The sequence below is a fragment of the Saccostrea cucullata genome, unplaced genomic scaffold (assembly GCF_032062105.1).
Source record: "Saccostrea cucullata isolate Sc308-1 unplaced genomic scaffold, CSIRO_AGI_Scuc_v1 ctg90, whole genome shotgun sequence".
Taxonomy (NCBI): Eukaryota; Metazoa; Mollusca; class Bivalvia; order Ostreida; family Ostreidae; genus Saccostrea; species Saccostrea cuccullata.
The window spans coordinates 1,044,857-1,068,215 of NW_026940868.1; the positions used below are offsets into that span (position 1 = coordinate 1,044,857).

General features: G+C 35.2%; 3 protein-coding genes across 4 annotated transcripts in view; 1 reads left to right on the top strand and 2 right to left on the bottom strand.

The window, feature by feature from the left end:
- The first annotated feature begins 1,410 nt into the window (after positions 1-1,410).
- Positions 1,411-7,842, top strand: LOC134256533 (myocyte-specific enhancer factor 2C-like). Of its 2 annotated transcripts, none has more exons than XM_062739206.1 (9): positions 1,411-1,508; positions 2,520-2,619; positions 3,044-3,247; positions 3,573-3,710; positions 4,158-4,305; positions 4,675-4,826; positions 5,050-5,155; positions 5,554-5,680; positions 5,930-7,842. In XM_062739206.1, exons 2-9 carry the CDS (start codon positions 2,566-2,568, stop codon positions 6,111-6,113), a joined length of 1,113 nt encoding a protein of 370 aa, XP_062595190.1. In that variant the 5' UTR covers positions 1,411-1,508; positions 2,520-2,565; the 3' UTR covers positions 6,114-7,842. The 2 variants fall into 2 exon arrangements, with proteins under 2 accessions (XP_062595190.1, XP_062595191.1); XM_062739207.1 differs by lacking the exon at positions 1,411-1,508 and adding an exon at positions 1,656-2,000.
- Positions 4,012-23,359, bottom strand: part of LOC134256534 (tetraspanin-36-like) — a 58,006-nt gene continuing 38,658 nt past the window's right edge. The window contains exon 8 of the transcript XR_009989739.1: positions 4,012-4,121. The gene's annotated coding sequence lies outside the window, so the exon portion shown is untranslated. The remainder of the gene's footprint in view (positions 4,122-23,359) is intronic.
- Positions 13,196-22,596, bottom strand: LOC134256504 (neuronal acetylcholine receptor subunit beta-3-like). Its single transcript, XM_062739141.1, has 7 exons — positions 22,495-22,596; positions 20,630-20,772; positions 19,433-19,477; positions 19,029-19,138; positions 18,659-18,944; positions 17,099-17,360; positions 13,196-13,894 (listed from the first exon to the last, which is right to left on the bottom strand). The coding sequence occupies exons 1-7, from the start codon at positions 22,550-22,552 to the stop codon at positions 13,239-13,241; spliced, it is 1,560 nt and encodes a 519-aa protein (XP_062595125.1). The 5' UTR covers positions 22,553-22,596; the 3' UTR covers positions 13,196-13,238.

Consider the following 23,359-nt stretch of genomic DNA (forward strand, 5'->3'; position numbering starts at 1 on the left):
TCTAAATTATTCAAATCATAACCCCCGGGGGTAGGGTGGGGCCACAATGGGGAATCAAAGTTTTACATAAAGATATATGGGGAAAATCTTTGAAAATCTTCTACTCAAGAACTACTGGGCCAGAAAAGCTGAAACTTATGTGGAAGCATCCCGGGGTAGTGTAGATTCTAAATTCTTAAAGTCATGACCTCCGGGGGTTGGGCGGGGGCCATAATGGGGGATCAAAGTTTTACATTGCAATATATAGGAAAAATCTTTGAAAATCTTCTACTCAAGAACCACTGAGCCAGAAAAGCTGAAACTTATGTGGAAGCATCCCGGGGTAGTGTAGATTCTAAATTGTTCAAATCATGATCCCCGGGGGGTTGGACGGGGCCACAATGGGGAATCAAAGTTTTACATTGAAATATATAGGAAAAATCTTCTTCTCAAGAACCACTGGGCCAGAAAAGCTGAAACTTATATGGAAGCATCCTGGGATAGTGTAGATTCTAAATTGTTCTAATCATGACTCCCGGGGGTAGGACGGGGCCACAATGGGGAATCAATTTTTACAATGTTGAATCAAAGCATCCTATGGTAGTGTAGATTTCAAATTGTTTAAATTATGATCAGTTGGGTAGGGTGGGGTCAGAATATGTATTACAAGGGGGAAATCTGGTAAAGAACAGAATGTTCAAAGCTTCTCAGGTGAGCGATGTGGCCCATGGGCCTCTTGTTTTATGTCAGTCTAAATCCTGTCTTCTTGCCAAGGGTTTTCAGTTGTCTCTGCTTTCCATTTTTAAATTATTAGTTAATTTAGGGGGGGGGAGCAGACCAAAAACACTTCGCCTCTAAATATATATTGATAATTGTGATAAAATTGAAAATCACTGAAATTAGAAGTTTTGTTAACGTATTATATTTGATAAAATTTATTTACATAAAAAAGGTAAAGTATACAATGCAATGTGTCTTTTTTTCTGTTAGTTTTAAATGTAAATCAATGAAAAAGTAAAGAAGAGTATACTTTAAAAAAAAAAATTAATCAACGATATATATTTAGACCGATACACAGAAAATAAACAAATTGCAAGTGTCAAATTTATAAATGAAATCTGTATCTTACTTCCACATTACCAAGTAAAATAAAACGATTTTTAATAAATAAAAAAAAAATAATAAAACGATTTGATCCGCCACATAAAAAACGAAAGTAGTTCCTATTTCACATTAGCATATTACTACATCAAGAAAATAGTTCGCTAACTATTATATTATTTTTATCCGAATTTGCACCAAAAGACATTTTTCCAGTGTAGTAGCGAAAAATGATTAGAGTTCAATGACAACTATATTATCTAGGTTATAAAAATGTTCTGAAAATACATAGGAACAAATACTGACCATGACGTCATTTCTAAACTGCGCGGAATATTCGCCATATTGGAATTTAGCTAAAAATACCATCGTGATTTCCATGCCCAAAATAGCACAACTGTACAGTTTTAACGACGAAGATTCTACTGGTTAGTAAAAATAGCAACCGTTTTGGTATATTTATAAATTCTCATGTTATTGTTTTTATCTTAAATTGTTTATTATAACATGTATGTTTGTTTATGTCTGTTTGCTTTTCCAAGGATGACGGGAGAAATGTTTTGTGGCGATATTTCTCTCCATGTTTGGAAAAGTCCCAAAAAGCTGAAATCAGCACACAGGGTCATAAGATTGCCGCGATAGAATATTTCCTCCTACTTATTTACATTGACATCTTTTAATTTAGGCACACAATTGTCTGAGTAACTTGTTTATTGAGTATAGTCACTTTCGATATCACAGTGGAAAGCCGACAGTGCACCATTATGCAGCTGCAATGGCTTCCTTGTAAAACACCTTAGTCAGTTTCGTTTTGTGAATAGGACGGCCACGAAATGGCGGCGTCTGTGTTCTAATTTTGTGCGGCAGGGTTTCCGTGGTGTATTTATAAGAGAAAAAAGTTTATTTTTGTAATCAACCGGGTAATATTTTATTTGTTGCTTCTCTTGTATTTTATTTAAGAAGTATGTAAATAATCAATACTTTTAAGAATAGATATTATGAAATCCCCATGGTATATTAAAATTATTCTAAATTTTTAAAATGTTTTATTAATATTGGCAAAGAAGTTTTTGTTTGAAGAAATTCAAATCATGTGTTTTGCATTTTTAGCACTTCCAACAATATAAATTTTAAGAATGCTAAGGGGATTTTAAATGATAATGGATTATGTATAATTGTGTACATCCTAATTCAACACCTTTGTGTACTACTGTATCTGTTGATCTATTGAATGTTTACACCATATGTGTATCCTTGTTTAATGTAGGAATGAATGACATTCATCATGTTCATGCAAATGAGTTCACAGTATCCAATGAAACATGACTGTCTACAAATTCATTCATTATATTGGACACATGATAAACAATACATTTTGTGGAAAAAATTGACACCTCAGTTTTCTATTTTTTTAAACTAAAATGTACTTTAAATTTCAGAAACTTTCCAAAATTGCATACAAATTAAGAACTGAAAAAAGTGACCATGGGGAGGAAGAAAATTTCCATTACTAGAATTAATGATGAAAGAAATCGTCAGGTATGTCCTCAAAACAAAAAGCAATGGTTACATTAAAATGTAGAACATAGGTAAATTGGGAGGGTTAAAATATGTCAAGAGGTTGAAATAACTTCTTGAAGAAATAATAAAATGTAACACCTGTATTGTCAAAAGGGGGAGATAGATAATTTATTAATGAAACAATGTGATATTGCTCCAATTTTCATGATTTTTTTTTTCTTGGAAATTCAGTGATAAGATTCTCTACTTGATAATTAAGAAAAAGTAATAAGTTTTATAAAGTTGAGTTCTAGAGTAAACAAAAAATTGATTTCTACCACTGAAACCCCTCTCAACCATCACCTGATAAACAGAAGAAAAATTTTGCTACTCTTGATAGGAATTCAGCTCAGAGTCAGAAAGCTTCTGTAACTCAACAAAATGTTTCAATATTTATTGACAGGTGACCTTCACAAAAAGAAAATTTGGCCTGATGAAGAAAGCTTACGAGTTGAGTGTCCTTTGTGACTGTGAGATAGCTCTCATCATTTTCACATCCAACAACAAGCTTTACCAGTATGCCAGCTCAGACATGGACAAGGTCCTACTCAAGTACACTGAGTATAACGACACAGTGGTCAGTCAGACCAACAAGGATATACTGGAGGTAAAATTCTACAGCTGCATTGCAATAGAAAACTTTTTTTAAACTATGTAGGTAATGAATAAAATTGGCTTTCAAAAAGATTTGAAACAAGTGATACATGTACTTTTATGAAAACAGGAGGTACTTTGTGAAAGCAGTTGTTAAATAAATGTGTAATAAATTTTATCTAGCAAGTAGTTTTGGCAGAACAATCATGATTTCCATCAGGTAAAAGTACATGTACTGGCAGATTTTGAAAGAACTTTTCTTTCATGTATATGCTATGTTTTCGTAGAATTTTTTTTAAAATATGCATTAGCTATATTACCGTTAAATGTTTATTTAGATGTTGAACAAGAAAGATGTGAAAGGTGAAGGTGGGGATGATGATGATGACTATAACCTGACCCCCAACACAGAGGACAGGTACCGCAGAATTGACCAGGAGTATGCACGGGTGATGCAGTCCGGAGGGGCAACCAAAGTAAGCTTATTGTTATGCTGAATGGTTTAGAGGAAAATGCCTTGATTTTGATTGGGCTGTTGTAAGCTTTAGATTTGAGCTTAGCTAAGCTTTTTCTGAGCTAAAAGCTCAACTAAGGACTTTGTTGGGATATTAAAATTCTGCAATTCCATGCATTAGTAAACTGGGACTGGTTTTGACTATAAACTTTTTAAAAAGCAGTCTAGACTTGACCTTCAGTGGACCTTCAGATATCCGATGCCAGATATCCGGATGCTTCAGTATCCGGATGATTTTTCATTGGAACCGAATTTTTAAATGTTATTTTGTCTTGTTTAACTTGTGATTCAGGTATCCGGACGCCTCACATAACTGGACAAATTGACTAGGAACCAAAGCGTCAGGATAAATGAAGCTCCACTGTATTTCATTCTTTTTGATTCCTATTTTGTACTTTTCTGCTTATAGCAGCCAGTATTATACCAGCAGCCCATGCCAGTGTCTGTCCCCGTACAGGGAGGATCCTTTCCTCAGACCAGTCAGCAGCAGGGGTCAGGGGGATCAGTGGTCCTCCTGCAGCCCCCGGTCGCACACACTTCCATCCAACAAACAACAGGTAACAGTCATACTAGAGAGTTATGAATAATTACCATGAGATCAACCGTCAAAAGTTTATCATGTACCAATATTTTGGTTTGAGTGAATAAACTGAACTTGAGATTGCTTCTTCATACAGCAAGTTACAGAAAGTTGATATGTTATGAAGTACATGTTATTGTACATGAAGTTATTGTAGTAACATTCAACAATTTGAAAATATTACTTCTGCTCAAGATTTGGATTCTTTTAAGTGAAAAATCTTGAATAATTATTTCTTTAGTCATTTGATATATGTAGATTAGAGGAATAATCTGTTATGTTATATATTTATACCCTGTATGAGAAATGCTCTCAGTTGTTGATGACTGATATGATTCTTTTATAGCTGCTAAAGCCCCACCCCCAGTGACTGCTACAAAAACGTCTCCCACCCAACCGACCCCGGATTTGTCTCCAAACACAGCCTCAAAGGAAATGGACTTTGGATTAGGAAAAGGAAAACCAAATCTTCGAGTTGTCATTCCACCAAAAACAGATGTAAGAGTATAGTTCTTATAACATGCTGATAAACATCAGTCTTAAATTTGTATTTAGAGTAAAAAGAATGGTTTTGATATTAAAAAGCTCAAAGTGAACTTTGGGATTGTGATAGTTTTTATATTATGACATTTAATTCAAAATAATGTACTGAAAGCTGGCTAATAAGAACTACCAAAAGGAAAAGTATTTGTTAAAATTGACATGTAGCTTTCTATTACAGACGTCAGCTGCTAAAACACAATCCACCTCCCTGGACACACCACAGGTTTCTCAGGCCACCCCCAGTACACAGTTAGCCTCGGTCCTCCCCTCAGCTCTCCTACCCAGTAAGTCATAGCATACAGAGAATTGTGATATAGAGAACTAGAGTATAAAACACTTGTCTCTATATATCTACAATTGGGCTGATAGTGATATATTTTATGTAAAAAGGAATTTGTTGCTAATATTTCATGATTAATTCGGAACTGAAACCACTGAAGTTTTGTATCTTTTGTGAGCTTAAAAGGAAATGAAAAAACTTTTTCCCATTCACTATCATTCAAGATCGCTACACAAAGTGTGTAGCGATCAAACTGGAGCGGATCAAAGATCTTATTCTAATTAGATTGATATTTGTATAAATTCAATATTTTCCCAAAACATCATGTTCTGGAAAGGAGATACTTTTTAAAGGGAATTTTTTTTCAATTGACTTAACGAATACTCCTGTCTAAATTTACAGGTAACTTACAGATAAATAGTGCTGATTTAGAAAAGCTACTGGGCTCAGCGGCCTTTGGAGGAGGTGATGCTTTGCAAGGTCCCTTAACTGCAGCTGTGCAGGCATCAGGAATATCACTAACACCAAGGTAGGAGAAAGAGTAGGCTCCATGTGTGTTTTCTGGGAGTATCTGAAGATTCTTTGATGATTTAATTTATAAAAGTTGTCAAGTGAATGTCAGTCAGAAAAGGGGGTGGGGTGTTGAAACCATACATGTGCATTCATATTTGATTTTTTAGCACATTTACAGAATCTTATAATAACAATATCTTTATTGGTTATTATTGCTAATAATTTTTTTTTCTTTTTTAATGATGTTTTATGTGTAAATTTTCAGTGGATTAACCCCCACCAGTAACTTCCAGAATGTGCTGATACCATTATCACATGCTCAGGCACTCCAAATGCAGCTAGCCGGGAAAAATGTCAAAGCAGAACCCACATCGCCCCCAGACAAAGGGGGGTCATCGGAGGACGATGGACCCCCAGAAAAACAGGCCCGTATGTCATCTGACCGATGACAGTGACCATGTGTACAGTGTAGATAGTTTGGGAATCTTGTATAAAGTAATATGCACAACACAGTTAAGTAGCTTTTCCCCCTGCTCTGTTAATTTCTGTATAAGTTTAAAACAAGCCTAAAGGCTATGGACATTTTGAATTTAAAAAAAAACACATGTACAATGTGTATGGTTACTAGTTATCCTTTGAGATTCTGTGTAGTAAATATCATATGATAAGGCCTCTGTTAGTTCTAAAAGGAACATATAAAATGGAGTACATCTCATGTAAAATCTGAGTCTGCATGGATTAACTCTAGTTGTAATGAACCAATCTTAAGAAGTGTCAGACTTTCTAAATATTGGTTGCTTACAATAAAACTATTTCACTATCATTTTAATCTGAAAATGATGTATTTTTCTTTTGTCAAAACCTATGGTACATTTAAGCATGTATCAGCTAAACAACATCCCAACCAGACATGATGTATGATTTCAACTAAGCAAATGGTATCTGTTTCATATATGTAAATACTTTGTGATGTGAAATTCATCAGCTTTAAGAAATCCAATGTATGCATTGTACTAGACTTCTAATGTAGAAACGTTTTACTGGTATTTGTGATTTTATCAGGCCAAGAATTGGATTAAGTAGAAAGTTTACTTGTGTGGTTGAACTGTTATGCCTATTTTGATGGATTTACATTGATCACTTTTAACCATTTGTTTATCATTCACATTTGATTCACCTATAACAGCAGGTATTATTGTTAATGTATGGTATATTTTGTTTCATTTTATGAATTATCAGTATTTTTCTTTTCTTGGCACTTTTTCATAACTTGCACCAAAATACTCCAACAGATGATTTCATTTACTTAACATTAAGAGTACTGTGTACATTGTCTCGTTTTGTCCCTGTTATCAAAGACTGATGGGGATATAGTTTTATTTTTTGTGTAGTTATTTTCACAGCTGAATAAATTCATGATTATAGATTAAGGTAATATAGTTTTTGAAATGGACTAAAAATTGATTTTATTTTGATAGAATATATGAAAATAATCATGATTAAATTTAATTCAAATTTAAACCAACACACAGCAGTCAGATGATGGTTAGGTACTTTAATCAAAATTTCTTTGAAGTTTTTTTTTCTTTTGTGTTACAGAGGTTTTTCCTTTTTCTGAAAGTTTTCTTGTTAGAATTGAATTTCTTTGATAGAATTTATTTGATATTGCATGTTACCGTTTAGAAGTTTGACATCAGGAAGATGTCAGGTTTCATTTAGATGTAGGTACATCAATTGTCATGTGACTCTAATATACCGGTAAAATAAAACAATCATAAATACATGTATCCAAGACTCTCTGTCAAGTATTAGAAGTACACATATATATTTTTATGTCCATTTGTAAAACACTATTTGCAAGAGTTTGACAATTCATCTATTGGAGTGACTTATAGAGTGGCAGAAGATTAAATGTAGGTTGTGATTGCAATGTTCATGTTTATAGTTCTTTCTTGACATGCAGTGTTATTTTTCTGACATAATTAATATTCCCCTCATACTGTGCTTGATAGGGTTAAATCACCTAGAAGGTAAACTTGTTTCTTTTTACAGATAGAATTGTTTTAGTTTTATGTGCCATTTTTCATGATATTCATAGAAAAGTATATCATCTTGAAATCATGGTATTTTTGTTTAGAGGATATGTATATGCAATAAAAAAAATCATTTTTAGAAAAAAATTACAGTTGTTTTTGAATTTCTTTACAGAAACTTCACTTTGTAAGACTTGAGTTTTGAAATTCGCTGTAAAGTTACAGAATTATGCTTTGCTGCTATATTTTTGCTGACAATCAATAGCAAAGATGTAGAGTTGATGATGTGGTTTACAATCAGGCCAAAAATTGAGTGTTGTATGTATATTTTATGATTGGCAATCAAGCCAAAAATGAAAACTGTGTTGCTATTTTATGCATTACAATCAGACCAAATCTGACAGTGAATTTATTTTGTGACTGACAATCAGGCCAAATTTAAGAATAATGTTGCTCTTTTGTGGCTTACAAGCAAACCAAAACTGAAAGCAGCATTGCTATTTAATGGCTTACAAGCAGACCAAAACTGGCTTACAACCAGACTAAATCTTAGAGTTGTGCTGCTTTTTCATGGCTTACAACCAGACCAAAACTTAGAGCTGTGTTGCTTTTTCATGGCTTACTACCAGACTAAATGAAATACTGCGTTTTTCTTTTGTGGCTTACAACTAGGCCAAAACTGAAAGTTGTGTTGCAATTTCATAGACAACAATCATATCAAAACTGCAAGTTGTGTTGCTATTTCATGGATAACAATCATGTCAAACTGAGAGTTTTGTTGCTATTTCATGGCTTACAATCAGACCAAAACTGAAAGTTGTGTTGCTTTTTCATGGCTTACAACCAGACTAAATTAAATACTGCGTTTTTCTTTTGTGGCTTACAATAAGACCAAAACTGAGAGCTGTGTTGCTATTTCATGGATAACAACCAGATTAAATTACTGGAGTAAATACTGTGCCGTTCTTGTGTGGCTTACAATAAGACCAAAACTGAGAGCTACATGTATGTTGCTATATCATGACTTACATTCGAGCCAAAACTGAGAGTTGTGTTGCTTTTTCATGGCTCACAATCAAGTCAAACTGAGAGTTATGCTGCTATTTCTTGGCTTACAATCAGACCAAAATTGAGAGCTGAGCTGTTATTTCATGACTTACAACCAGACTAAATTGTGTTGTGTTGCTACTTAGTATTTCACAGCTTACAATCAAGCCAAAAACAGGAAGTTATTTTGCTATTTCATGGCTTACAATCAGACAAATACTGAGAGTTGTGTGTACTTCTGTTTCAATGGTTACAGTCAGACCAAAAAGCTGAGAGTTGTGCTGTTCTTTGTAGTTTATAATCGGACTAAAACCAGGAACCGTGTTGCTATTTCAAAGCTTACAACCATGTCAAAACTGAGAGAAGTGTTGCTATTTCGTGGTTTAGATTCAGACTAAAATTTAGAGGTGAATTGTTATGTCATGGCTTACAATCAGACCAAAACTGAGAGTTATGCTGCTATTTTGTGACTGACAATCGGGTCAAAATTGATAATCACCAAAACTGATAGCTGTGGCTGCTGGATGATAATAATCAGCATTAATTCCTGGTGGTTGGTCAAGACCTGTTTGGCGACTTTGGTTTGTATAACACAGGCATTTTGCATCAGGGTTTTGGTTGGTTGGCTCTCCACTTTTTTTAAACGGTTGAAAATATTTATTGAAAGGCCGGTTGCCTCTCCCCTTTAATTACAAAAAAACTTTACATGGCCTGGATACAGAGCATCTGAAACATAATCCTCCACCGTGTTCATGTTCTTTTTTACCCTATAACTATAGTCCTGCTGGACACGTTATTACAGGTGACGTCAATATAGTTAAGAATGAGGATCTTAGATCACTTATTTTAAAAGGTCCCAAATATAATGAACCCCGATCCTTCAACTGGCATCAGAATTTCATGAATATTATGGATTCTGTTGAAAATTACGCCAGACGATGGGCCAGGTATGAAAAAGAAGACGTTGACACCTTGTCAGAATGGATTAAATGTATCAGATTCATATTAAAGTCACGTATTATAAGATTGAGGGGCAATATGAAAACCATCTATCCTTCTGTGTTCAATAAACCAGAAGTGAAAAAAGAATTAGATAGATTACATGATCAGTAGGTACTGGTCCCTGCCGACAAAGCAGGTAAAAACATGTCTTCGTTTGTAAGGTTATTATATAAATTGTATTAATTGTATAGAAGAACTTGGATTTAATTCTACAAGTGGTAATCCTACTTACACTCATTCTTCCCTTTCTAAGGAAGAAATTCTTCAAAATCATATGTCAGTTTTGAATATTTTTAATATTCCACAGAGCCAAAATGAATTTGAACTACCTTATATATATTGGATTCCGAAACTTCATAAGAATCCTTACAAACAAAGATACATTGCGGGTTCCAGTAAATGTTCAACCAAGCCTCTTTCGTTACTCCTCACTAACATATTGACAGTAGTGAAGGAAAAACTTCAAGAGTATATATTCAAGAAGTGGTGTGAATCAGATGTGGATACTAAAAAAATTCCAAAGAACTTTTGGACAATTTGAAATCACAAGATTTTACCAAAATCAACAGCATAAAAACTTACGACTTTTCAACTTTATACACAACCATTCCCCACGATAAATTAAAATCCAGGCTTTTTAATATCATTGACAGCTGCTTTTTCAATAAAAATGGAACTCGTATATTTACTTACCTGGTCATTGGTCATTTGCAAAATTATTTGGTTAAAAGGGATTCTGATTGCACATACAAGTACTCTGAAGTTGACATTAAAAAGATGATTGAGTTTCTGATTGACAATATCTATGTGGTTTTTGGAGACCAGGTCTTCCAACAATCTATTGGAATTCCCATGGAAACCAATTGCGCTCCGTTATTAGCAGACCTATATTTGTATTCATATGAAGCAGAATTTATGCAAAATCTTATGCGTGAAAAGAAGAAAACACTTGCTGTGGCCTTCAACTCGACCTTCAGATATACCGACGACGTATTGTCAATCAACAATCGTAATTTCCATCCCTACATCGATACGATATATCCAGGAGAGCTTGAGATAAAAGATACCACAGAGTCTGACACATCTGTTTCATACTTGGATATTTTACTTGAAAAAGACGTTAATAGTAACCAACCAAGTTATATGATAAACGTGACGACTTTAACTTTTCTATCGTCAACTTCCCTTACTTATGCAGCAATATACCTTCATCACCTGCATACGGAGTGTATACTGAGGGTATATCTCAGTTGATTCGATACGCAAGAGCATGCTCTACGTATGAACAATTTCTCAAAAGAGTTAAATTAGTGACAAACAAGCTGATGAAACGAAAATAACAGCAGTTTTGTTTAAAGTAATCATTTTGTAAGTTCTTTGGTCGATACAATGACCTTGTCAGCAAATATAATTTATCATTTAGTCAAAAGCTGACTGGCGTTTTTCATACTAATTATTAGTCCATTACTTATACAATGAATTGACGATGGATTTTCCCGTTATTTTCCCGATCATAACAATGAGCACACACAGCAGGGGATGCTCACTCCTCCATGACACATGATCCCACCTCGGATGTTTCGGAGGTCCGTGTTTGCTCTGCTCCTATTTGGTACTGTTTTATGGACTTTGATATTGAATACTGTTCGTTATCTCTATATCCTTCTTGCAGCAAAGTCTTATGAAGTCTTATATGGACCATGAAGAAATTCATTAAAAAGATATTGGTTCTGAAAAGAGGTGGAACCTAACCCCACCCCTTCAACCCTCCACCCCTATGGATTGGATGCTCCCCTTTTCAAAAACGTGACTGTAATACTAGTATGCATGTCCTAATGCTACTATTAGAAATGAAAGTGGGATGTGCTCTAAAGTCATGCTCTCTATATGGTATTGCCCATGGGCCTTATGGTCACTTTGATTATGAAACTTTCAGTGATTGAATTTGATTCATGTTTTAAGCCAGTTGCTATGACATTCATAATTTTGAAAGAGGCACCATTGATCATCATAACAATACAATCAGTAATATTCAGCAATAATCAGTAGTGCCCCTACCACACATGAACCTCTAACCCTTAGGCCTTGATATTTGATTAATACCAAGGAGCAGATTTCAAATACCCCCCCCATTAAAAACTCCTGATGGGGCCTTAAAATTCAAAATTCTGGAAGATTAGGGCCCTTGTCCATCATAACAATATAGGTAGTTCATCTGCTTAATACCCTGGAGCAGAGAAGAAAATTTTCAAAGATTAAATGTATTTTCACTACATGTATATAATCAATAGAGCCCCGCCCTAACACCAGAACCCCTGACCCTGGGGCTATAAAATTCACAATTTTGGAAGAGGCATTCTTGCTCATCATAACTATGTACTTAGTTAATTTATTTAATTCCTAGGAGCAGAGAAGAAGATTTTCAAAGAATTCATGTATTTTCACTATATAATCAATAGAGCCCTATCATCAGAACCCCTGACCCTGGGGCTATAAAATTCATAATTTTGGTAGAGGCACTCTTGCTCATCATAACTATGCACTTAGTTACTTTATTTAATACCCAGGAGCAGAGAAGAAGATTTTCAAAGATTAAATGTATTTTCACTATATAATCAATAGAGCCCCGCCCTAACACCAGAACCCCTGACCCTGGGGCCATAAAATTCAAAATTTTGGTAGAGGAACTCTTGCTTATCATAACTATGTACTTAGTTGGTTTATTTAATACCCAGGAGCAGAGAAGAAGATTTTCACAGAAATAATGCATTTTCACTACCTACTTATTTAGCCCCGCCCTAGCACTAGAACCCCTGACCCCAGGGCCATGAATTTCAAAATTTTAGTAGAGGACTCATTGCTGATTACAATCATGCAAACAGTTTGACTGCTTGATGTCCAGGAGTAAAGAAGAAGATTTTTAAAGATTGCATTAATTTTAGTGGTTTTGGCCCCACCCCTCAGGCCCCAGGGGGGCAGGGATCATGAAATTCACAATTTTTGTTTCCCTTTACCCATAGATGCTTTGTGCCAAATTTGGTTGAAATTGGATCAGTAGTTGCAGAGAAGAAGCTGAAAATGTTCAAATGTTAACGCACAACGCACGACGCTCGATGGACGAAAAATAGCAATAGGTCACCTTTGACCTAAAAAGTGCGGATTGAACCTTGTCCAAATTATGGTCACCTTGGGAAGGGTTGGTAGAAAAGATCGATGGAATCAAAGCTTTACCTAGGGATATATAGGTATAGAAAATCTTTCTTAGATAAAAAAAAAAGTGTTCGTCAGAAGAACAGCAAGAAAAGTTGATCACACGGCGAGTGTCGCGGCACATGGACCTCATGTTGAAATCATGTTTAAAATTTACTTTACTCAAGAACTAATTGTCGTGCAACATTTTTTTTTTAATTTAAGAAACAAATAAGGATTTATATAATATATATTGGAATTTGGTCTTCAATTTATTTATTAATATACATTGTATTTCTACTTTCAAGTGTTAACGTTTTGCAGATTTGGCACGAATACTAGAACAGTTAAAATTGTGATAAACATGCTGGCGAAGTATACAATAAAGGACGCTTTGTCTACTGTCTCAGCCACGTAGCACCACTGTTGTTTTCTGACAGAACAATCGGGACTAAATGTGGATGTGGTATTTTGATTGGAACTCGTGTCCACATGGTTATGGGAAATGGTTCGGTTTCTACTTGGCACGTTTTCGCTTTGTATAGCTCTTCGATATGAACGTCTATTTTTGAGAGTTCGTCTATAGGATAACGCACTGGCCACGATCCCATTGTGGGACATTTCCATGTTAACGTCAGGTGAAAGGTGGATAGATGACGTATCTTCCTCGTCTACGTCATCTTCAAATTCATGAAGTAAGTAATCGATGGAAGCCCACGATGCTGTTGTATCAACAGTCTCTACTGGCTCTTCATCGTTCTCGCAGAGGTTGTACCTATGGAAACGAGATTCCGGCGGTGTACAGGTAATTTTTCCCAGCACCTGCTTGCAGACCCACAACATTATTGGTGGTACTTTTGGGACTGGTTTGAGTGTTGATCGTCTCTTAATACTCATTACCAGCGTGGCCATTATCAGGGATATACAGTTGAGAGTCATTACCAGAAATAGGAAGACACCTACAGAAAACGATCAAGAAAAAGTTATTACTGATACAACTTAGTAGCTGCAGAATTGTAGCATTATGGTTTTATATTTTAGTCTTTGACCATGTGTCTGGTACATACCTAGAACTTGTGTTGTGTTTGTGTCTGGTACCTATACCTAGAACTTGTGTTTGTGTCGGGTACCTACCCAGAACTGATGATGTAATTGTGTCTGGTACCTACCTAGAACGAGTGTTGTATTTATATTTATACCCCACGCAACTAGTTGCGGGAGGAATAATGTTTTTGACCCGTGTAGTCAGTCAGTATATTTGTGTCTTTTTTTGTCAGCGCAACTCGTCATAAACCGCTGCACAGAATTTCGTCAAACTTTGCAGGTATTTAGGACACAATGTGTAGATGTGCATATTACCAGGAAATTTTTCCATTATTTTTTCCGGGAATTTCCGCACTTTTTAACTTAGGCATTTGGCCATACCTTGAATATAGAGATGAACAGTTTGTCAGCGCAACTCCTCATAAACCGCTGCACAGAATTTTCAAACTTTGCAGGTATTTAGGACACAATGTGTAGATGTGCATATTGCCAGGAAATTCCGATTCCATTAGAATGGGCATTTGTTGTATTTGTCATAAACCGCTGCACAGAATTTGTCAAACTTTGCAGGTATTTAGGACACAATGTGTAGATGTGCATATTACAGGTGTTAGAATTTGCTTTTTAAATTAGGTGTGTACTTTGAATATAGAGATGAACAGTTTGTCAGCGCAACTCCTCATAAACCACTGCACAGAATTTCTTCAAACTTTGCAGATATCGGACACAATGTGTAGATGTGCATATTACCAGGAAATTCCGATTCCATTATTTTTGGAATTTCCACACTTTCCAACTCTTTTTCATATTTTGAATATGGAAATGAACAGTTTGTCAGAAATTTAAACTGTTGTATATAGTTTCTTTTATCCCAAAGAGTTTTGCCTATTATTCAAGAAAATTTCTCAACCCCCCCCCCCCCAACCACTTCAAATTAATGTTTAGATTTGTATAATGCCAAGAAAATTTGATTCCCTTGTTTATCTAGAAACTTCATTCCACATTTAAATGTCCTCAAATGTAAGACATTTTAATGTTTGCAATTATTGCCCTTTTTGATCTATACTATGTATTTAAAAAGCACTGTGCCTTTCATTATGTGTTTCACCGTCAAGTTTTGGGGGAGCGTGGGGTATGTGAGCTAGCTCACTTTTTCTTTCATTGTTTCTGGTACCCATCTAGAATGGTTGTTGTACTTGTTTTCTGGTATCTACCTAGAATGGATGATGTATTGTGTCTTGTACCTACCCAAGGCACCGGTGTTTCAAATGCATGCTATTCTCAAGATATTGGAGGTTGAAAATTGTTGTCCGTTTTCTTACTTTTCCAACGACACCAAATTCGTCTTAATCCGATAATAAATAGTAAAATTATGAGCTTCGAAATATTCCACTATATACCTTTACTATGACTTTCACTTTCACATTCATTTGGTTTGACCTAATTCCGTCATGACCTATCTAAGGCAACTTCTTTTTTTGCCCTATTTTTAACGCTAACCCTAACCCAACCCTAACTCTAATCCTAGCTCCGCCAAACAAAAACCACGTGACATGTCACTGACATTGACGAGTTCAACCAATAATCAACTCGTAAATATGCTATTACCCTAACCCTACCCTTCAATCTTAGCCTAACGCTAACCCTAACCCTAACCCTACCCTTAACCCTAACCCTAACCCTAACCCTAACCCTTACCCTAACATTAACGCTAACCCTAACCCCAACCCTCACTCTAACCTTAACCCTTAACCCTAACCTAAACACTAACCCTAACCCTATCCTTAGCCCTAACCCTACCCTTAACCACTGCAAACTCATTTTGTTTTTTGCCTATATCTTTGACAGGCTGTTCCGATGTCAACGTTCTTGGTGTCGTTAAAAAAGTCTTGAAGAGCTCTTTACGCTGTCATAATGAAATTGTCGTTCCAGAGAGCAAAAGGTTGAATAACAAGCGATTTTCTTTAAAAAGCTTGCAAACGGCAGTTTTTTATTTTGTTATAATGGATTTCAAGTTCTCTCGGCCTTTCAGAAAATTCATGACAATGTCTATCCAGAGTTATAACAGTCAGAACAATTAATGACTTTTCACGAGGCTTTCTAGAGCAAATATTGCCTAGGTGTACCCACGCTGCTTAGACAGATATCATTCAACCCTCGCAACTTTTCCCGTTTTTAACCTTTACAACGAAGTTCTTTCCAATGAACCCAAAAGTTTGAAAATCGCATGAAAACTGAAAGATCCGGCGTTACAGCACATTTGCCGTCAAATACCCCTTCTAGCAGTTTTTTGTCATTTCACCCTAGAAGGATCAGGTGAGATTCAAGGCCTATGTGAACCTTCACATGTAATGGAAGTCTTCTTCATCTTTTACGTACGAGTTTAGGGCCACTTTCTCTCATCCTTCTACAGTTACAGCACCAAAAAGTTATAAGCCCATGCAATTTTACCTCGTCTCCGAGTATGACCAGTTTTCTGAGCAGCACTTGAAAAGCTCTCACTGAGACCTCCTCCGCAACGTCAAGGTTTTCAAGACTTTTGTACATTTCCGCATGTTTAGTCGTTAATATTTTTAGAGGGAGAGAGGATTTTTGCTAACTTTTTTGCACCTTCTAGGACTCCCAATCAGGGTATATCACTGACACGAGGGCGATGTGTCAATTACATGTCATTAGCCAGTTATTGGAGGTCCAAAATTCCCAATTTGTCACTTTCTAAGCACAATCTTCGGTGTAAATTTGATGCCACCGTTTCGCTCTTTTTCTGGCACCTTGGTTTTATGCTTATGACTGAGTAATGTTGTCCGTTTTTGGTGTTATAATTGTGTCTGGTACCTACCCAGAACGGGTGTTGTATTTGTATTCCGGTATCTAACTAGAATGGGTGTTGTATTTGTATTCCGGTATCTAACTAGAATTAGTGTTGTATTATTGTGTTTGGTACCTACCCAGAACGGGTGTTGTATTTGTATTCTGGTATCTACCTAGAACGGGTGTTGTATTTGTATTCCGGTATCTAACTAGAATATGGGTGTTGTGTGGTACCTACGTAGAACGGGTTTTTTATTTGTGTCTGGTACCTTCCTAAAACGGGTGTTGTATTCGTGTGTGGTACCTACCTAGAACGGGTGTTGTATTTGTGTCCGGTACGTTCTCGGCAATCAGAAGCTGTAGTACATAAAGAGTGAGGAACACAGTCAGACCTATGGCTATCTTTTCTCCATGGTGACACGGCAACCAGAAAGAAGCCAGGGTCAAAATACAAAGCATGATTGTAGGAGCTATCACAATATAGTCATAATAAATGGATTTCCTTTTGATGGTCATTTGAAAATGGATGATTGGGTGAGAACCTGTTCCAGGGCAACATTTTTCGTCCACCTTTAAAATAAATATAAAATGCATTTTATCATGAAACAAGATGTGTTTGTGAAAAATATGTAAACGAAAGGCAACAAATTATCAGGTGAAAAGCTATTTTTTGCATAAGGTCACAGTCAAAGTCACAAGGTCATTAACACATGAGTTTAACTTCACAAGGTAACGATACACCAACTTGCCAAATATCATAAAGTTATGGCGTAAGGTTAAAGTTCCTTCATCAGAAGCTATTTTTAGTCATATAGGTCAAAGTTCAAGGTCGCGTCATTGACCTTGGTGTCATATAGAGCTTAATTACATGATCATCCTTGAACCAAATATGTATAAGTGGACATTTTAGCGAGATTGTTCAAAAATTGAAGGTTAAATTTCAACATAAAATAGTATCAGACAGGGAGAGAAGTAATTTTAGCGATTTTTAAAATCTAACTATAGAAGCTATTACAAATAATAATACGCAATTAATTTTTAGCGATATTAAACTTTAGCGATGTCAGCACCCTCGCTAATAATGCCAAAATTAAATCCTCGCTAATAATTCTACTTATACGGTAAGCATTGTTCAAAGTAAATAAATATTTATTGCTTTGGAGGAATTTCTTTCTATCCCAAAACCCTTACTCGTTTTACTCTCAATGGAGAAAATTTTAAAGTGATGCAGATGAATAGAATAATGTAAATCAGGGTTCTTTGAAATAAATACCTTGGTAATTTTTTTTTTAAATGTAAAAATTCTTACAATAAGTTCTGAAGGTAAAAATCATCACGTGCCACATACAGATTCTTGGAACAGCTGACAAAGAATGGAACCATTGATTTATTGCTAAAAGATACCATATCACTATAGCTATCATAGAGTGTCAAGTAGCATAAAGAATCTAGTAAACAAAATGATAACATTTGTAATATAATGCCATGAGGAGATACACAAAGAATATTACATACTGAAATCCGTATCTTATGTCATATCAGTCCGAGTGGCCCCATATCACGATGAGACATATAATATGGATTAAAATCTTATAGAGCCAATTTTAGGTTAATGAAAAAAATTAAGCCCACAAAGGTCATTAAAGAATTGTCTTACATGAATACTGTATTTAAATAAAATCAAGTAATTCAACTTTTAAACTTCATACAAACGTTACTTCCGGTTTGATATGGACCACCGGTCCGATACGTAATATGGATTTTCGGACCGGTCCTTGATATGGGGTATTGTGACGTCACCCTTATCGCACCGTGCAGAATCGGTGTATTTACTACTAAGTATATGATAAAATTAATCGTGTTATTACCATAGTTCTATATAAATTCACTCCCAGGAGATCAAATTCATTATTCAGTATGTATTGCTGCAGGTTTGGTTTTTTGGCCAGAAGTTGTAGGTCCACTTTAGTGACGTCATAAATCCAAGACCCAAAATGGATTTCACAAGTCTGCTGATCATATGGAAAATACGTCACATCCACAGGACAGGAACTCTTTATCATCAAGGGAACTGTCCACGTGACCATACCGGAACTCTCTATAAGAAGTTTGCTTCCGGTTACGTTCACAAATCCTTCCGCATGTCCACCAGCCCTTCAAGAGTACAAAAATATTCTAACAAAATGGACATAATCACTTTAAGCCAAACTATTTATTATGCGGCATTGATCGACTTACGTGTTGAAGATGAAAACGTCCGGTAACCATAGTTCTGTGGATGACATAATCAAGCGCCGTGTATTATCATACTTCTCCGGTTCCCATGTCAAAGATTCGTCATACCAAGTCTGTGACATGTTAGAATCATGGGGAACAAAAAGTTTTATGAAATGATATTTCCAGTACCGTATATGAGGTCAATTTATGAATAAAATATCGTAAATTATGTAAGAAGCAATTTTTGAAGAATAATAAAGTGGTAGAATTTTACTTCTGGTACAAGAAAGGAACATACCCGGTATCTTATGAATCTATTTTTAAAATTTTGATATTTTAAATATTTATTTATTTATTTTTGCTCAGTTTAGCTTTGTATTTTTGTTTTCCCCATTTTTACACACTGGAATAAAACCGCTACTCACTTCTTTTACCCAGACAGATGTGGTAATTATCTGCTTCTTCTCATCCTAAAAGAGATAACAAATGTACTTCATTAAAATCATCAATCAAAACTTTATGTAATGAGAATAATTTATTGGTAGATGTATTTGAATTGCAACATTTTTTGCGCTTTTTGTTAGTTTAAGACGATCGCCACTGTCAGTCGGATTTGTTTTTCATAGTTCTGTCATTTTAGCGAGCAAGAGTGGGAAAAAGTTGAGTGAACATCCTGCCGTATAATTAATTATATGCCGATAATTGTTGGCGAACTTACAATTGATTAATATACCCACTATTTGAGAAATTACCAAATCTAGGACTGATAAAAAGATATGCCGATTTCTGGAAAATTTGGCAAGTCTAGGAACTGATTGATTAATAATATGCCCACTATTAGAGAACTTACCAAGTATCGGAACTGGTTGAGTACTATGCCCACTATTGGAGAACTTACCAAGTATTGGAACTGATTGAGTACTATGCCCACTATTGGAGAACTTACCAAGTATTGGAACTGATTGAGTACTATGCCCACTATTAGAGAACTTACCAAGTATTGGAACTGATCGAGTACTATGCCCACTATTAGAGAACTTACCAAGTATTGGAACTGATTGAGTACTATGCCCACTAATTGAGAACTTACCAAGTATTGGAACTGATTGAGTACTATGCCCACTATTAGAGAACTTACCAAGTATTGGAACTGATTGAGTACTATGCCCACTAATTGAGAACTTACCAAGTATTGGAACTGATTGAGTACTATGCCCACTAACTGAGAACTTACCAAGTCCAGAATCTGATTTAGTGATATGCCGATTGTTGGAGAACTTATCAAGTCTGATCCAATGAAATGCCGATGGTTGGAGAACTTACTAAGTCTAGAATCCGATTGAGTTATATCATATATGCTGACTGTTGGACAACTTATCATGTCTAGGATCTGATCAAGTGATATACCAATTGTTAGAGAACTTACCAAGTCTAGGATCTGATGGAGTGATATGACGGAGGGTTAGAGAACTTACCAAGTCTAGGAACTGATGGAGTGATATGATGGAGGGTTAGAGAACTTACCAAGTCTAGGAACTGATGGAGTGATATGCTGGAGGGTTAGAGAACATACAACGTCTAGGAACTGATGGAGTGATATGCCGGAGGGTTAGAGAACTTACCAAGTCTAGGATCTGGTTGAGTGAAATGCCGAAGTTTACGGTGACGACATCGCTATAGTTTTGGACAGGCCTCGTCATTGAGTTGTATTCCCGAAATAATTCCCGCAGTAGACGTTTTTCTGGGAAGCCAACAACACTCTCCCCTAGATAGTATATAAAGAATTCTTTTTGTGCAAATGACTAAATTGAAGCTGTTTTTTTTTCCAGAATTTGCCTTCTATTTGTTAATCAGACACGTTTCATTAAAATTTAGACTTTTTTGGAAATTGGAACGGCCAGAATGGTTTTTTTATTTGAGTTAGCCTTTCGTATTATAAATACGAAAAATGAAAAAAAATCTTACAACATTTTTAAAAAAAAGTCTGTTTCACTTTGTTTCTCATGTTACACTTTTACATAGACAATAACAAAAGTTTTTATGTAATTTTTTCCCAAGAAACCCATCGATATATTCTAATAACTGTAGCATTTCAAGTTAATTAGACAGAATTCATTTTAATTTGTTTCTGATAGCATATTTTCTCTAGATTATTTCTGCATTCTAGATCAGAGAATTATGTTTAAATTTTTTGCATTGCAGAATAAATGCTAAACACGCGATTCATCTTGACAGTGTTATCGCTTTACAAGTCTTCTAGAAGTCAGTGGAGATAATTTTCAGAAGAAATAAGAAATATGTTAATCGTTCTAGATCTCTCGTCCATGCTTAACAAATATTGAAAGGGGTTCTGAACCTTCCTTTCTCAATAGTATCGAACCTCTGTACTTATTATAGGAATCGCCAGTCAGGAGTAATTTTGCTTTTCCAATTAATTGTTGGCCGGGCATGTAATAACTTTGGAAGGAAAAAGGACCAGGGGTCCTCAGAAGGTTATTTACATCGGTAAACAGATTGATCTTGGGGGGAGAAGTGAATACAAAATAAAAATCTGATTCCAAGGTTATTGTTCTGAGAGAGATAGAGAGAAGGGTAGAGAGACGAACAGTTATGGTTATGTTTTTCCGCTTCTTTTTTCTTTGCTGATATACTAGTATAAAAATCAGATCAAATGTTTCAGAAACAAAAGAAAAAAAATGACAAAAAACAACAGCAAACAAAATTTAAAAATCAAAACAAACAATAAATCCAAAAAATCAGGATAAGAAACTCCGGAGTCCTTCCAAGATAACCCGAACAATCCGTCTTGTTTCAATGCACTTATTAATCTTTCAATAAAATATTTAAGCGAACTTTTAGGTGAAATATTGGAAAATTTTGCAACTAATTGATGAAAGCTTGGAAATCTGGCAGACATAAACCGGCTTAATAGGATTGTTAGAGGTACGTGTTCCTCGTCAGTGGCGATTCCTGCCGCGATACATGTTGTGGTACCGACATGTTGATACCATAATGCTATTATTGAAACCGGAATTTCTTTGCTTGGGAAACGAAAAATTTCCTCCTCGCTTGAATTTATATATGCAAAAGTTAAATCTAGTTCATTTTTAGCTGAAATTATTATCTTTCAAGTCAGAATTTTTCAAAGATAAATCATAAAGCAATAAGATCGAAAAATCATATTTCGGAAAAATATCGACAATCTTTATTGAAACTTTCACTTAAAAAGCTACCGCCTTACCAAAAATTAAGGGGGGTATATAAAGAAAATTTTAAAAAATGAAAATTCAATAATGATAATAAAATTAACAAATAAACAACTAAACACTACGAATACATTGTACACGCAAAATAAAGCAGAACTGAATCCATTAAGATTTTTTTTCTAAAAGTTCTCTGTTTGGTTTGTGCTTTATCTCAAAGTCAGTCAAAATAAATAACATTGTAGAGATACTACCTGAAAACGGAACAGATTTAATTTACTTACCATGAACATAATTAATCCAGATGAATATAAACCATAAAGCCTCACAATAATTATTCATCGCCTCAAAAATCGCGTTCTTCTTGCCATAAGGAATCTGCAATGATAGCCCAATCGAATTGATGAAGAAAATTCTTACTGGCAGGCGATCGCAAAATTCTTTATAGAATCCCGTAAAATGTCGGCAGAAATCACATGGAACGGGCAGAGACCTTGTAATGTCCGTGTATTACCATACTTTTTAATAACTATCATTATCATCTTTTTAGTGTGTATTTAATCCATCTACTCGATGGAGTTCAGTTTTTTTGGTGCAATCTCTCTCTCTCTCTCCTTGTATGAAACTGAATTTATTAATCAAATAGTTTAACTCAATATCTACATGAGGTTTACAGTAGATTGTGCTGAATGTATTTAAATAACCTTGGTTTACCTTAGATGGACAGTTTTAGTAACCATTGACAAGATAGACTTAGGATCTGGAGATACCGGCCTTTACCAATTTGCGTAAACCTTAAGTAAAAACAGTGCATGATTTATATGAAGGATGCAGCCGAAATATTACAATATCGAATGTTTTAGTCATCTTTTCACAATATTTGGCAGTTTGTGTTAGATAGCTCATTTCCAAATCAGGAATCAACCAGCATAACTCATATTTTCAATAAGACATCTGTTGTTTAGGGAAAACTGATTTTGATTAATTGGTCAAACAAGGTCGATTGCATTTAAAATTTGAGGTTTATTTCTTTATTTGCACTGTTTTGCACTGGGCGCTTTTGTTCAAAACTCTTTTCCAGGACAACAAATCCACGATTCATCGTGTGATGAAAAACCAAGACACACTGACTTTATCGTTGTGTAGTAA

Coding starts and splice junctions, on each gene's coding strand:
- LOC134256533 (XM_062739206.1), top strand. CDS start 2,566: ATGGGGAGGAAGAAAATTTCCATTACTAGAATTAATGATGAAAGAAAT. Junction 2,620..3,043: donor ATGATGAAAGAAATCGTCAG/GTATGTCCTCAA, acceptor ATTTATTGACAG/GTGACCTTCACAAAAAGAAA. Junction 3,248..3,572: donor CCAACAAGGATATACTGGAG/GTAAAATTCTAC, acceptor ATGTTTATTTAG/ATGTTGAACAAGAAAGATGT.
- LOC134256504 (XM_062739141.1), bottom strand. CDS start 22,552: ATGAATAATTATTGTGAGGCTTTATGGTTTATATTCATCTGGATTAAT. Junction 19,139..19,432: donor CATCTGTCTGGGTAAAAGAA/GTGAGTAGCGGT, acceptor AACATGTCACAG/ACTTGGTATGACGAATCTTT. Junction 17,361..18,658: donor TGAATTTATATAGAACTATG/GTAATAACACGA, acceptor TTTATTTTAAAG/GTGGACGAAAAATGTTGCCC.